Genomic DNA, 14,824 nt, shown 5'->3' on the forward strand with positions numbered 1-14,824 from the left:
TTCACACACACTCATTTGCATGCAGTTCCAGGGGCCCGTGGCTCCCCGTGCCCAGGCATAGTCCAGCGCCCGCGGCACCGTGGGGCAGCCCCTGACTCCCTGGCTAGCAGCGGGAGGGGTTCGCAGCGGGCACAGCTTCCTGCTCCAGCCCCACCGGGAAGCTCGCGGTACAGCAGAACTTAGCTCCGAAAGTCCAGTTCCCCTTCCAGGAGCGCAGCAACCCCCCAACCCCCGCCCACCCCAGGCATCAGCTAGGAGGAAGGGGGTCCAGCCCCACAGCTGCCTGCAGCCTGGGGTGGGGGCACCCAGTGCCCTTGGCGCCCAGCAGCATTGGCCCTGCAACCGGAGCCGTGGTGGGTAAATATAGCACTGCCACTCACCGGCCGAGGGGCCCTCGCCGTCCGACATGGTGCAGGAGATGGGCGGGCAGTCGGCCACCAGCCTGCAGGGACGCTCAGAGCCGTCAGTGGCTGTCACCCACCTGGTGGGGCTTGGGGCTGCCGGGCCTGCTCCCTGTCCAGTCCCCAGGCAGCGTCCCGCCCCAGCTGGCCCAGCGGCCCCCCCCATGCTGGGCTGGGCAGATAAGAACAGGCTCCCGAGCCAGGAGCCCGCCCGATTGGTGGATAAATCTGGGCCCTGCCCTTCCCTGCCCTGGGCCTCTCCCGGGCAGCCTCGGAATGTTGCCTGAGAAACTGTTGCACCCCTGGGTACTTGGTCAGTTCCCAAGACCCCAGCCCCAGCCCTGGAGACCCCAGAGTGCCTGAGTCGCTCTCTCTGGGAAGGGACCCACAGCGCTGGTGAGGGGCTTTTATGGCCACTGTAGAAAAAGAGTGATGCCGCCCACTGAGCCCACGCCTGGTGCTGCCACACATGTCCTCTCACTCGGCTCTCCGGAGCAGCCATGACCCACCCAAGGCCACCCGGCCAGGGAGGGGTGTGACCAGAGCCGGACTCTGGAGCCCGACTGTCTGTCTCCAAGGTTACGGGAAGGCATGGCCCTTGCCTTTGTCTGGCAGACCAAGAGCAGCCACTTCTGGGCACCTCCTGGGTGCCAACTGCTCCTCGTGTGCTGGGGGTGCCAGAGGGGGATGGAGGTGATCGCCCTGGGGAGACACGTGACTCAGTGTCGGGCACAGAGTGGGGACTCAGGAAATACCAGTTGGGAGGAAACATCTCAGCAAGTGCTTAGTATGCACTTGCTGTGTGCTTGCCTAAGAGGTAGCCCAGGCCTTCTCCTGAGTCCCCCACAAGGGCCTGGGCCAGAGACAAGGGCAATGAGGCAAGGGGAGGGCTTTGAGCTCCACTCCCAGAGACATCACCCTGGGGTTGGGCATCACTGGGCCCCCTTAGGGCTCAAGGTCTACCTGGTTCTGCCTGCAGGGCACAGAAGGAGGGAAATGACTTAAAGAGGAGAGAAGCTGGTAATCAACCCCAATTAGATACAGGAGGGCTTCCTGGAATAGCTTACCTTTGAGTTATGTCTTTGAAGAATATGAAAGCTTTTTCAGGGAAAGAGAGGGCATTCCAGGAAGAGACCAGCAGGTGCGAAGATAACTAGGGAAGCCTGGCTGGAGATGGCCGGGCATCCCTGGCAGGGGCTGGAGGTCATGATCATCCCAAGGAGAGGAGGCTGGTACTTGTGGAAGGGGAGGCATCAGGGCCAGGGAAGTCAGGGGAGGCTTCTTGGAAGAGGGGGCAGATGCTGGTGTTCAAGGGTCCATGAGCCTCAGAAAAATGAGAGGGGGGTGGAACAGCATCAGAGGCATACAGCAGCCCTTCAAAGACACTGAGGCCTTTCCCAGCTCAGACACCTGGGGGATGAACACAGGAGGGCCCAGGCCACCATGTTCCAAAGGAACTGCCTTTTGGAGATGGGGTGGGGGAGACCTGAAGAGTCACACTAGCTGTCAGAGATAACAGCATAGGAAGTCAATCCTTGTAAGGTTGTTCCAGGCCTCCTGGCCTTTGCCTGTGCTGTTCCCTTGGTCAGGAATTCCCTGCCCTCCTCCCCCTTCTCCTCCTCTGTGTAGCCTTGTCTAACTGTCCTTGAAGGTGGGCCAGGGGCCCCTGCATTCTGCTGCACAATGTGCCCTCACTGTGATCAGTGCCTGGCCCTGGTTTTGCACACCTCTTGGTTGGCTCTTGTTGTGTGATAATGAGCTCACCATCCCTGGAGGTATGTAAACAGGGCTGGACAACCACTGCAAGAGGACACAGGGGAGGGAGTTCAAGCATCAGATTGGGTTGGTTCAATGCCTTTGGGACCCCTCTAGAGTGACCAACTCGTCCTGGTTTCCATGGACTTTGCCCTGTTTCGGCCCGGGAAGTCCTGCCTGTCTCCTGGGAACCCTCGATCGTAGGCAAACAAGGACTGTCGGTTGTTGTGGGTCCCTCCTGAGATTTTTAACTGAGAAAAGAAAAAAGGGAGAGAGAGAGACGAAGCAAGGCTGGGGCTGTCTCTGGAAGCCCACAGCCCCCTCCCTCTACCCTGAGCAGTGCCCTCCCTGCCTCCCACCACCAGATCCCATTCCAGGGCAGCTCTGGGAGTGAGTGGAAACCGGAGGCAGGTCAGCAGGGAGAGGAGAGGCTCCTGAGGGCGTCCTCACCTGCACAGGGGGCGGAGCCTCACCTGCTGGTTTTGAGGATTACCTGGGAGGAAGCCCAGCAAGAGTGTGGCATCTCTGCAAGGGGCAGCTTCATCCAACAGGGAGGTGCGGGACCAGGAAGGGGCCCCGGAGCCCACCCGCCAAGCCCTCCACTCAGCCCTTGGGTGGGGTCAGACCCGCTCCTGGGGTGGCCCAGGAGGTCGTGGCCCCTTTCCGCACCTCTGCCTCTGCATCTGGGGAGTGCGTAGGAGCACCTCCTGTGTACTCGGCCCTGGACCAGGCTGAGGGCAGGAAGAACTTCAGAGTCCCTGGTGAGGGGTGTGCCTGGTCCCAGGGGGCCACGCTTGGCCCTCGTCTTCTGTAGCACCTGCTCTGGGCAACCTGGCACGAGTCGGGTCGACAGAGGAGCACACGGGGAATGCGCCTCCGGGTGTCCGCTGACTGCCAGTAGCCCAGGCCAGGGGGCTGGGTCGTGCCCAGGGCCGGACACACTTGGTGGTGCCACAGGAAGAATCCCGCCAAGCCCCCTGGCGTCCAGACCGAGGCCCTCCCTCACCTCCACCGCTGCTGGGGCCCCCGCAGGACCGCGGCCAGGATGCACGGAGGGTCAGAGCGCCCGGGGCCGAACGCCACTCCGCCAGCCCTCCTTGGAGACAGGGACAAGCCCACCCCAGCCTCGGCTTCTCATCCGAAAGTGGGAGGCTGCGGTGGGATGAGCCCCAAGGCCCAGATGCCCTGGATGCCCTCCACCTCCCCACCCTGCGGCCAACAGCCTGTCCGCCCCCCGAGTCCCACCCGAACAGGCCGCCCGTGTCCCCCCGCTAGAGCTGGCTCCCTTCGCACAGGCCACTTCCTGTCCCCGACCCCAAGCACTTTCCTGTTGGTTGTTTTTTTATTGTGAGAACATGTGTTGGGGAAAAAACAACTCGATTCCTCTGCTCCTGAGGTCACCACAGCAGCCATGGGCCACGGCACGCATGTGCAAACGTGTGGCTGTGTGTGCGCTGGTGAACATGTGTGTGACAACGCACGTGGGTGGGCACGGGCCAAGTGAGCACAGGCGTGTGCACATCTCTGTGTGGGAGCGCATGTATGCGTGCAGGGGAGGGGGGTGAGCACGGATGTGTGTGGGCGGGGAGTGTAAACACATTTATTGGACTACAGTGGGGCCAGCTCTGAGCGAGGCCCCTTCCAGGCCCTGCCTCACGTCAAGGTCTCAAGGGAGGGCAACATCCCCCCCCCGACACACTGCAGCCCGCCAGCCCTGCTGCTGCAAGGAGGGTGCCGGGGGAAAGGAGGGTCAGGGCTGGCCTGATCAAAGGGGGAGGGGCGCCCCAGCATGCTGGGGTCAGGGAGGAGGCCCGTTTCCTGCCTGCTCACCTGTTCACCCCAGATTCACATGGACACCTGCTGGTCTCAGGAGCCCCAGGAACTCCTCCCTGCTGGAGATCCTGTCTTCCTGGGCCTTGGGCCCCCCAGAAAAGAGAGGCAGGAAGGTTTTGAACACAGAGCCTCGCCTGGGCCCTCAGTGGCCATGACATGAGGAAGGACAGTGTATGTCCACACTGGGGGCCTCCTGGGTGTGTGAGGCCACACTGTGCCTCCTGGGTGTGTGAGCTCGGGCAGGGCCCCTCACCTCCCAGACATTGGAGGGAGGGTGAAGCGTGCGGCACTGTGAGGGCCTGGGCGCCGCGGGGTCTCAGGACCCTTCCGGGGTCTGCTTGCTGCCTTAGGTTCCAACAGACCCCTCCTTACAGCTCAGGTCGCAGCCTGAGACACACAGGCATGGCCGCTGGGACCCACATAAAGAAGACAGGCCGTGGCAGAGAGGCTGCAGAAACACAGAGATACGGAGACACAAGTAGACACACAGACACACACGTGCGGTGTGGCTCTGCAGCTGCTTTCCTACACCCGGGGGTCCCTGTCCAGCCCAGGTGCCTGAGGCTGATGGCCGCCCAGGGGGCCTTGGAGGAGCCCCACAGCCTCCATGCTCGCAGCCCGCAGAGAAGCTCAGAGAGGGGGGGTCCAGCAGCAGGAGGCGTTCCTGGGGTAGGAGGGTGGGGGCCGCTCTCGGCTCCTTGCCAGGCAACATCCTCACCTCTGGGTAGGGGCCAAGGAGCAGCCCTCATTTGGGGAGTTTGAGGGGTGGGAGTGGCTCTGGGGACATGGAGCTGCTGGGGAGGCTCTGGCCTCCTCCTTGGGCTCTGGGGCTCACAGCAGGGGTGAGACCCCCCACAGGAAGAGTGAGGCCTTGTCTGCACAGCGTTGACCCAGGGACCCTCCACACCCCACCTGGGAGGCCAGGCGCCCGCACGGAAGGCCCCAGTGTCCCCCTTGCTCCTGCCTGGCCTCACCGTCCTGTGGCCCAAGGACCACCCTCCAGGTCAGGCTTGGGAGCTCGGCACAGTAGGGTGAGGGCTGCCAGTGGGTTGGGGCTCTGGGGCGCCCCTGCAGGGAGTGGCACACTTGCCCCTGGCTACCTCGTCAGGGCGTGATTACTCTGCCTAGCTGGCCCAGGGTCCGGCCCACCAGCAGGGACTACCTAAGGTGGGCAACACCAGGGGGTGACCATGGCTTCCTCAAACAAGGACAGGAAGTACAGGGGAAGCTGTGTTCTGGGAGAAACAAATGTTCCTCAAGCTCCAGGCCAGGGAAGGGCCTTGACCCCACGTGTGCTCACCCCAGCCCTGATTCAGGGAAATGGCCCTCGGGCAATAAGTCTCCCTTCTCTGCCAGAAATACCCCCAGTGTCTGCCCCTCCCCCAAGCTCAGGTTATATTTAGAGGCGGAGATGCCCAAGGCTGTCTGGAGCCCTGGATGACTTCTGGGCAGACAGGTGGATTTAGGAGTCATCTGCCCCAGGGGGGTGAGAGCCTCCTTTGGGTCCCACATTCATCAGGAAGCCTGCTGAAGAGGCAGGATTCTTGCCCCAGAGGAAAGCAAACGTCCTTGCAGAGGGGAGGGCTTGAGCGCCCTCTTGCTCCCGTCCTGAGGTCCCCTCCAGGTGGCCATGTTCTCTCTCATTAATCATGCAGGAAACACACACCCATACTGTTCATGAGGCTGACCGGGGTGGCCCTACCAAACTCTGGGCCACCATAAAGGACACCATGCCTGACTGGCCAAGACAATCAGGAGGGGCCAGGCTCCACCCAGAACCTGCCTGGGGGGGGGGGTCAGCTAATTGTGGCCCTCTGTCCACTCACGTTGGCTACCTCTGAGGCCCAGCAGGGCCACCAGGTGACTCCAGAGCCAGCCTCTTGTCCTAGCGTGCACAGCAGAGAGGAAGAAAACCTCCCACAGCTGCACCAGGCTTCTCAGCCCCAGCGCAGGCAGGCCAAGGCTCTCGGGTCCAACCACCAGCCTGACCTTGGCCACAGGCCACCCGGGAGGCACCCTCATCACCAGCTTCCTGGACCCTCAAGCAGCAGGGCCCTGGTGGTGGCTTCAGTTCGGCCAAGAGCATGCTAAGTGTTAGAGCAGCTCCGCCCCGAATGGCCCTCCCCACCAGCTCTCTCAGGCAGGAAGCCGCCTGCTCCCCTGTCCCCCTCTCAGTGTGCTTCTCCTACGCGGGGCTTTTCTTGCCGAAACTCCCCCCGACTGGCCAGCGTCCCACCGCCAGACCTAGCCCATCGCCAGGAGAGGTCGCGGTCTCGGCACGCCCGCCTGCGTGGCTGTCCCTCTAGGGCCCCACCCGCTGCCGCGCCTCGGCGGCCCCACCTGCGACAAGGACACGGCGACGCCAGCCTGCCCCCCGCACCCGAGTGGCCCGCGGACCCCACAGACCACCCTCGCCTGGGCCCGTCGGAGTTTGCGCCCTCCCGGCTGGCCCCGCCCCCAGGAGGCTGGGCCTGCGCCGCTGCGGGCCCCGCCCCTCCGGGCCTCCAGTCCCCGCGGGAAGGGGAGGCACCGCCCACTCGGCCTGCCGCGGCCGCGCCGACCCGAGAGCTGCGCCGGGGCGCCACCGTGTGGCTCTTCTGGGAACTGCAAGCCTGGCCTCCCAGAAAAGCCCTTCCTTCCCTAGAGGTCACAAGCGATAAAAATACTCACGCTCTTAATTCTCCCATCAGTCTTAGGATCTCTTATCATCCGTCCTCCTTTACAGACAGGGAAACTGAGGCCCAAGTCGCATAAACATAAAGGGGACAGTGCAGGTTGGATTTGACCCCACGAAGCCTGGCTGCAAGGCCTTGGTTTTAATCCCTTCCATCTGGCCTGGGTCCCCAGGGTTGACACCATCTTTGTGCACACTGGAGTCTCCCCAGGCGCCCCAGGACAAGCTTCGGGGTCCCACCCCAGCGGCTGATCCAGCTGGCCCAAGCAACTCGTCGACGCAGCCAAGCCCGAGAACCATGTGCTCCAGGAGAAAGTGGCTCCGGAAGGTTAGGACAGGTGCACTGACCCACAGACAGTGACAGCAGAGCAGCGCGGGGCGGGACGCAGGCTCTGCTCTTCCCACTCACCTCAGGCCTCCAGCCCCGGGAGGCAAGCCCAGGCCTTCAGCAACAGGGTTTGCTGAGATGGTGGAAGGCCAGAGTGCAAGGGGCTACAGGTTTGAGTCTTGACTCCACTATGGCCTGGCTGTGTGCTGTGGCCTTAACTTTCTCATCTTTGAAATGGGTCATACTCAGGAGGACTTGAAGAAATAACGATGTGAAGACTCAGGTTCAGCAATGGATAGATATCTGCTAAGTCAGAGCATGGTAAAGGCAATTTGAAGTTTCCAGTGGAAGCCGACCCTCCAGGCAACGCCAGGTCATGCCCCTGGAGTGCTGAGGCTTGGTAGCCTGTGGACCTCTTAGACGTACACTGAAGGAAGTTCTGTCCTGTGGGGCCAAGCTGAGCCATGGCAGGACGTAGGGCATGGAGCAGGGAGTGCTGGTGGAGAACTGGGGGTTGGTGTGGGGTGGCTGGCTTGGGGGTCTAGTGGGGCGTGCCTAGGGTACGTGTGAGCCATAAAGTTTGTGGGATGGGAGCAGCTGAGGGGCTGTTGGAGGGCTGCAGGGGGACTGGTGAACTTCAGAGACAGGCTGTAGAGGATGGGGCCCAGGGGTCCCAGCACGACAGGTCCCTGGGAGCACAGCAAGGCTGAGGGCTCGGAACAGTGGCATTTGGGTGGCTGTGAGAAGGGGCATTTTTGAGCTGAGGAGAGATAAGCAAGGGCTGTGTTTGGCCAGGCGCTGGAGGCAGAGCCCAGGCACACTGTTCTCAGACCACAGGAGGGTCTGGGGCCCCCCAGACAGGGAACTGGGTGGGAGTGTAGCTTGAGAAGGGCCTCGCCCAGTGCTCAGTGTGGCCGGAGGCCTGGGGGAGTGGGAGCACTCCGTCTGCAGGCCATCTGCAGCTACAGAAGGTCCTGGAGGCCGGAGCCTCGGCCGAGAGGCCAGGCAGACTACTAGTACCAGTCCCATGACCCACCTGGGCCAGAGGCCTAGCTCTACTCTGGTATAATATACCCACCTGTACTGGCATGTCACTTCTTCCCCTGACCCTCAGTTTCCTCTTCCTCAAAATGGGAAGATCGCCTCAGTTCAAGACTGCACGAGCATTGAGTTACCGACGTAAAGCAAGGGCCAGCTCAAATCTACGCCCTTCCTGGTGTGGAGAGGGGCCTTCTCCAGGGCAGGTACACCAGGCAGTGGGCTCGGGCGCTTGGTTTTCTCTGCAAGAAAACATGCTCCCATGTGCTGAAGGAGAAACTCAGGGGGTCCTTTTCCTTGGATGGGCCCAGAGGATGTGGCTGGTCCAGTATTTACTGCCCCTTGGCCACCTCTAGGCCCTGGGGAGAAATGAACGACGTCTTCACCCACCCACCTCCCCCACTGTGGGAGTCCCAGTCTCGCCTCCTCCAAGCCAGTTAGGAGGGGAAGCGCTGTGCTAGAAGGTGTGGAGGAAGGTAGCAGGTGCAAGGCCAGGCATTTAGGTGCCCTGGTCCACCAAGCTGTCCCCAGGAGAGGTCCTGGGGGCTCTAGCCTATGTGAGGCCTTCTGGGGTATCAGCACCTTGTTGGGAGTCGCCTTGACCTCACAGGCCCCAGGGCCCTGGACCCTGTCACTCCAAGCTCTCAAAACCCTGCCTGTAATACCAACCTCACACCACACCCAGAAACATGGTCTTGCCTCCAATAAAGGGAATAGGTTTCTCCTGACACAGAAACCCCCTGGGCAGTCTTCTCCCAAGATGTCTGGGATTAGCTGCGGGGTTAGCTTCCAGGCTGCGTGAGCCCTCGGACTGGCCTCCACACCGCTCTCATTTGCCAGATGAGCAACTGAGGCCAGAGCGCTCTGGCTGGGTTTTGCCATTCATTCGTGCAGTCAACACATATTTATTGAGCATTGACTCTGGGTCAGGCCCGGGGGCTGGCTCAGAGACGAATCATACACAGACCTCGCCCATGAGGCGCTCACAGCCTGGCAGGGCGGCCGGTCACATCAAAGGACACTCACAATACAGTGTGGTCAGTGTGGTGTTAGAGGTAGCACAGGTGACCAAGGGAGCACAGAGTAGGAGGGGCCCCTGGCCCGGCCGGGGGGTGGCAGGGAGGGCTTCCTGGAGGAGGTGACACCTGAAGAGGGTTTTAGGAAGTGAGCAAGAGTTAGGGTGTGTGGCAGGGTGAGTGGCCTATGCAAAGAGGTTTGGGGTAGGAGATGGCACATCTGGGCAGCAGCTGGGAATTAGGCGGGGTCCAGTCCAGGAGGGGCATGGAGTTAGCAGTGGACAGGGAGCTCTGGGGGGGGGGGTTGTGAAGCAGGTCGTGGTTGGCAGGGGGCCCACTGGGAGCCAGCGTGGAGGGTGCCCCTGAGGAAGGGGGCAGGGGAGCAGGGTGGGTGGCCATGGGGCTGCAGAGGAGCGTGGGTGTGGCGCCCTCGCCCGATGAGTCCCGTCCACCCCAGGCCCACTCAGCAGGGCGGTGGGGGTGCGGGTTGCCAGCCCCGGGGCCGCAGAGTGCACAGCACGGGGTCCAGCGGCTTGAGCGTGGCCTGCTCCTGCAGCCCGTAGCGCTGCCCGGGCACCAGCCGGAACTCGAGCCTCTGCAGCAGCTTGGCCATGACCACCTTCACCTCCATCTGTGTGCGGAAGTGAGGACGGGCGGGAGGCCCGGGGCATGAGCGCGCAGCAGAGCCTGCAGCCGGCTGGCCCAGCCCCCCGACCCCCAGCCCAAGGGTCCCAGAGCAGGGCTCGGAAGTGCCTCCTGGCCCGGGATGAGACACCAGCCCTGAAGTCAGCTCCCGGCAGAAACCCCAGCCTTGGACTCATACCTGAGCAAACTGCTGTCCGATGCAGGAGCGCGGTCCCAGAGAGAAGGGGAAGTAGGTGAACCTCGGCCTGCAGGGAGACAGCAGTCGGGAGGCGGCCGCCTAGTCGCAGCCCCACCCCAGCGGTGACAAACCCATCCCCCGCTGACGAACGGCTCTGCCCCGCGGCCCGGCTGTGCATGCGCTGAAAACACCAACAGCTGGTCTGTGGGGCTCCGCTTCAGCATTTTCTCATTCTAGCCTCCTCTGGAGCCTTCCAGAAGGAGTCGTTATTATCCCCAGTTCACAGAAGGAGCAACTAAAGAGATTGCAATCCGATGGCACTTCTACGTTCGACCAGTCACATGTGCAGTTCTGGGCAGGGTCTGGGTCTGGACGCAGGTGGCCTGTCCCTGGACCCTGGCCACCCCCCCCAGCCCCAACTGTACTTTCAGGCATTCACCCCCATAGCGAGCTGCAGAGGGAGCCAACAGGATTCCCATTTCTCAGATAGGACCATCAAGGCAGGGGGAGGTACAGTCCCCTGGCGCCAATCACAGGGTTTCCCAGTACAGGGGATGGGTTATGAGCATGGGTTTTGAAACCAGTCTGAGCTGGCCTCAAACCGCAGCTCTGCGGCTCCTGGCTGTGTGCCCTTGTTCAAGTTACCTAACCTCTCTGTGCTGTGATTTCCTCTCCATGAAAGGGGGCAGAGCAGGGAATCACGACTCCCTCACAGTGATCTGAGAGGCTATGTGGGCTCAGGGGTCATTGGCAGTTCAGACCCGAGGTCCCTGGGCCACTCTTCTCGCACATGCACAGCTTGAAGAAAGACTTACTTGGGTGCTTTGGGGCTGAAGCGATCAGGGTTGAAAGTCAGTGGGTCCTCAAAGTACGTGTCCATCCGCCCCATGACATAGGTGCTAAACTGAGGGGAGAGGATCCAGCTGTCTCTGGTTCCAAACATGAGCACCCTCACACCTCCCTGACCCGCCGGGGCCACCCGCTGGAGGGACCAGGAGCATGGAAGGTCCCCCTCCCTCTACTCCACCCACACATGTGGGCCAGTGTGGGACTCCACCAGCATCTGGAAAGTGCCTCAGATGAAGGGAGGGGGCAGCCCAGGGTACCAACAAGGGCCAGCTGGCCACAGTATCATCCCATGCTTGGCCCCGTGCTGTGGTGGGACCACAACTAGCCCTGTTTTACAGATGAGAAAACTGAGGCTCAGAAAGAAAAGTTTCTGACTTGCCTGAAGTCACCTGGCCAAACTGAGATCAAACTCAGGTCTGCTTCGAGAGCATCTTTTTCAAGATCTCTGAGAGCCGTTATTCAGCACAAGGTTTGCATCTGGGGCTCAGGGGTTGGGGCGTTGGGGAGGGGAGTGAGGCAGAGAACCCGCAGGTCCCCACCATGTTTTCAGTTGTCTCCCTACTGGGGTTAATTTTTCGTGCCCCCAAACTCCATGGGCCATATGTGCCCCCCATAACTTGGGCCCTGGGTCCCGACCTCTGCCTCATTACTCCTGCACAAAAGCGCTGCTTAAGCCCACTCTGTCCCCTGGTTCTCTGTGTTGAGAGTCCAAGGCAGGCAGGGTGAAGGAAGGGCCTGGAACGAAGCTCTGAAAAGTGAGGGGGAGCATGAGGTGGAGAGGGGGTCTGAGATCAGCAAAGGGTACCTACTGTGTGCTAGGGATTTGTGCCAGACACGTGACACACGTCATTCTTTGACTCTTCTCAGTAAATTATGACTCAGGCATCATCATCCCCATCTTACAAGGAGGGCACTGAGGCCCAGAAATGACTCAGCCTGCCACAGAGGGGCTGGGATTGGAGCTGGGGTCTGCCACTCAAGGCCCTCACATCTGTACCCCTTCCCAGCCAGATGTAAGGGGATTCTAAACCACCTCCTGGGTCACAGGCAGGTGGTACTGGTGCAGGGTTGTGCAGAAAAAAAGGAGGGGGCAGATAAACAGAATAAAGAACACATATTGGGAAGCCCTCATACATGCTGGAGAGGGCATAGCAGAGTCCTGGGAAGTCCGGGTGAGGGGGAAAAGGGGAGGGGGCTGCCTAATGGATAGAACCAGAGGCATGTCGATTTCCTTCATAAATAAAATCAGATCATGTGCTGGGCTGAACTGTGTCCCCCCAAAAATCTTATGTTAAAGTCTTAATCTCAGAATATGACAGATAGTCTCCTTAAAGAGATACTCAAGTTATAATGAGGTCATTAGGGTGGACCCTACTCCTGTCTGGCTCGTGTCCTCAGAAGAAGAGTAGATTAGGACAGACACACACAGAAGAGGTCTTGGGAGGACCCTGTGGGAAGGTGGCATCTGCAAGCCAAGGAGAGAGGATTCAGGAGAAACCAATCCTGCCTTGAACTTGGACCCCCAGCCTCCAGAACTGTGAGAAAGGACATTTCTACCTCTAAGTGCCCATCTATGGTGCTTTGTTCTGGCAGCCCCAGGAGATGAAACCAGATCCCTACCTCACACCATACACAAAATCAACTCCAGGTAGATAGGAACTTAACTTGAAAAAGAAAAATGTGAAATTGTTAGAAGACAATCTAAGCGACAATGCTGACCTCAGAATGGGGGCTCGGGGGGGGGGGGTTCCCTAAGACAAAACAAGAGAAGGGACCACTACAAAGCAAAGAACTTCAAATCATTGAAAACGCTTTAGCAAAGAGAAGCCACAAAGCTAAAGATGAAATTTAGAACATACATACCTGACAAAGGATTAACATAAGAATTTTTAAAGAGAGCTCTGTACAGGGATGAGACAACCCAGAAGAAGAAAAGGAGCACAGGGCTGCAAGCTCACAGTAAGGAACCAGGAAAGTGCAAATCAAGACCACAAGGAAGTACCTTCCTTGTACGTATTCCCTTGGCAGGGAAAAAAAAAAAAAAGGCAGCTGGACCATACTAGGTGCTGGGGAGGATAAGGAACCACATCTGTGGGCATCCGGGTTGGCCCAGGTGCTCTGGAAAACACTTTGGTGCTAGTTTACCAAGCTGACCATTTAGATATCCCACACCCCAGCCCTCCCCTCCCTGTCTGCCCCATCCACTCGTCATGCTGGCAGGAATGGTCACCAGCAGTGCTCAGGAGAGCAGGATGCCCGCTGACCCAGAACCAAAAATGGGGTGCTGGTCTACACACAGCAGAATATGATACAGCAGGGAACTGAGGGCCCGCAGTCACAAAGCAATCCTGGGAGATACTACCGTGTGGGCACACACACACACACACAACACACACACATGTGTATGCATGCGCATGAAAAGGCGAGGCAATGGCAAAATTCAGAACAGTGATTGCTTCTGGAGGGCAGCTGGACAGTGACACATTTCTAGTTTGGGGGTAGGTTTCTGGGAGGGCACTGTGCATGAAGGGATGCCCGATGAGGGACTAAAAGAATGCATGTGTAAACAAAGAAACAAGTAGGGGCGCCTGGGTGGCTCAGTCAGTTGAGCATCTGAAACTTGATTTTGGCTCAGGTCATGATCTCAGGGTTGTGAGATCGAGGCCTGCCTGGGCTCTGTGCTCAGCATGGAGACTGCTTAAGATTCTTCTCTCCCAGGCAAGATGGTGGAGGAGTAGCGGACTGAAATGACATCAGGTCACAGGAGTTTGGCTAGATAGTCATCAAACCATCCTGAACACCTACAAACTCAACAGGAGATTGAAGAGAAGAGCAGCAATTCTAGGAACAGAAAGTCAACCCTTTCTGAAAGGTAGGACATGCAGAGAAGTGAATCCAAAGCGAGGGGAAGATAGACCACAGTGGGAGGGGCTGGCTCCCAGCCAGCAGCGGAGCAACAGAGCACAAAATCAGAACTTTTAGAAGTCTGCTCCACCGAGGGACATCGCTCCAGAGGCTAGGCCGGGGTGGAGCCCTCGAAGGGAGTGTGCTCTCAAGTCCTGCGGGGTCATAGAAGGATCGAAGGTGTCTGAGCATAGCAGAGCTCCCAGGAGTGGAGCAGGGAAGCCGACTATAGAGACGGAGCCGAGGAGTGAGCTCTCAACTCAGGGTTGCCTTAAACCATGATCCACAGCACAGTCTGGCCACTGCTCTTTGAGCTGGGACCCCACAAGTGGCACATCTGGGAGACTCACCTTCCTCCTCTGGAGGCAGAAAACTGCTGGGTTTGGAGACTCCAAATGGGGCTGTGTGCCAGAGACCAGTCTCAGGCTGGGTGAGCCCAGAGCCCGGCCAGAGACCAGGGAGACAAGAGTAGTTGACCCCTTTCCTCTGAGGGTGCACTGAGGAGTGGAAGCTCCAGCTCTTGGCTCCTCCAGCCTGAGAATGGGAGGCCTCAATCTTTATTCCTGTCCTCTAGAGCTCTATGGAAAGCTTTCAGGGAACAAAAGCTCCCAAGAGCGAACCCGAGCTTGGGTTCGCTCTTGGGTTCGCTCTTGGGTTTACTTAGCCTGGCCCCTGGCAAGGGCGGTGCGATTCTGCCTTGGGCAAAGACACTTGAGAATCACTGCAATCCAGAAGATTAGCAAGAATATCCAGCCAAGACCAAGGTCATCGATCAGCGAGAACTGTGGAACTCCACAGTTCAGGGAAAGTAGCGCATAGAATTCATGGCTTTCCCCCCATGATCTTTTAGTCTTTCAAAGTTAAATTAAATTTTTTTAATTTCGTTTTTTTCTTATCCTGATTTTTTTTAACTTTTCCTCTTTCCTCTTTTAACGTTTTTTAACTAGTTTATCTTAACAATACCTTTCTAAAAATATTTTTAAGCCTTCATTATTATAGTCATATTTTATCCTTCATTGTATTTAACCTTATTTTTGTATACATATAGGGTTATTTTTTCCTAAAAAAATTTTGGGATGGGGCACCTGGGTGGCTCAGTGGGTTAAAGCCTCTGCCTTCGGCTCAGGTCATGATCTCAGGGTCCTGGGCTCTCTGCTCAGTGGGGGGCCTGCTTCCCCCTCTCTCTCTGCCTGCCTCTTTGTG

The 14,824-nt window shown here is 59.0% G+C and overlaps 2 protein-coding genes across 3 annotated transcripts in view; both read right to left on the minus strand.

The window, feature by feature from the left end:
- Positions 1–567, minus strand: part of EML1 (EMAP like 1) — a 175,122-nt gene extending 174,555 nt beyond the window's left edge. Inside the window, exon 1 of one of the 2 annotated variants that reach the window (XM_032839534.1) lies at positions 381–567. In XM_032839534.1, coding sequence (XP_032695425.1) covers positions 381–567 — 187 coding nt within the window. The remainder of the gene's footprint in view (positions 1–380) is intronic. The other variant, XM_032839535.1, reaches the window with a different exon arrangement.
- Positions 568–8,918: 8,351 nt separating this feature from the next.
- Positions 8,919–14,824, minus strand: part of LOC116856224 (cholesterol 24-hydroxylase) — a 32,116-nt gene continuing 26,210 nt past the window's right edge. The window contains exons 13-15 of the mRNA XM_032839546.1: positions 10,684–10,772; positions 9,869–9,935; positions 8,919–9,676 (exon numbers count right to left, since the gene is read on the minus strand). Coding sequence (XP_032695437.1) covers positions 9,509–9,676; positions 9,869–9,935; positions 10,684–10,772 — 324 coding nt within the window. The 3' untranslated portion in view covers positions 8,919–9,508. The remainder of the gene's footprint in view (positions 9,677–9,868; positions 9,936–10,683; positions 10,773–14,824) is intronic.

This window comes from Lontra canadensis, unplaced genomic scaffold, assembly GCF_010015895.1.
Source record: "Lontra canadensis isolate GAN:19392208 unplaced genomic scaffold, GSC_riverotter_1.0 scaffold108, whole genome shotgun sequence".
Classification (NCBI taxonomy): Eukaryota; Metazoa; Chordata; class Mammalia; order Carnivora; family Mustelidae; genus Lontra; species Lontra canadensis.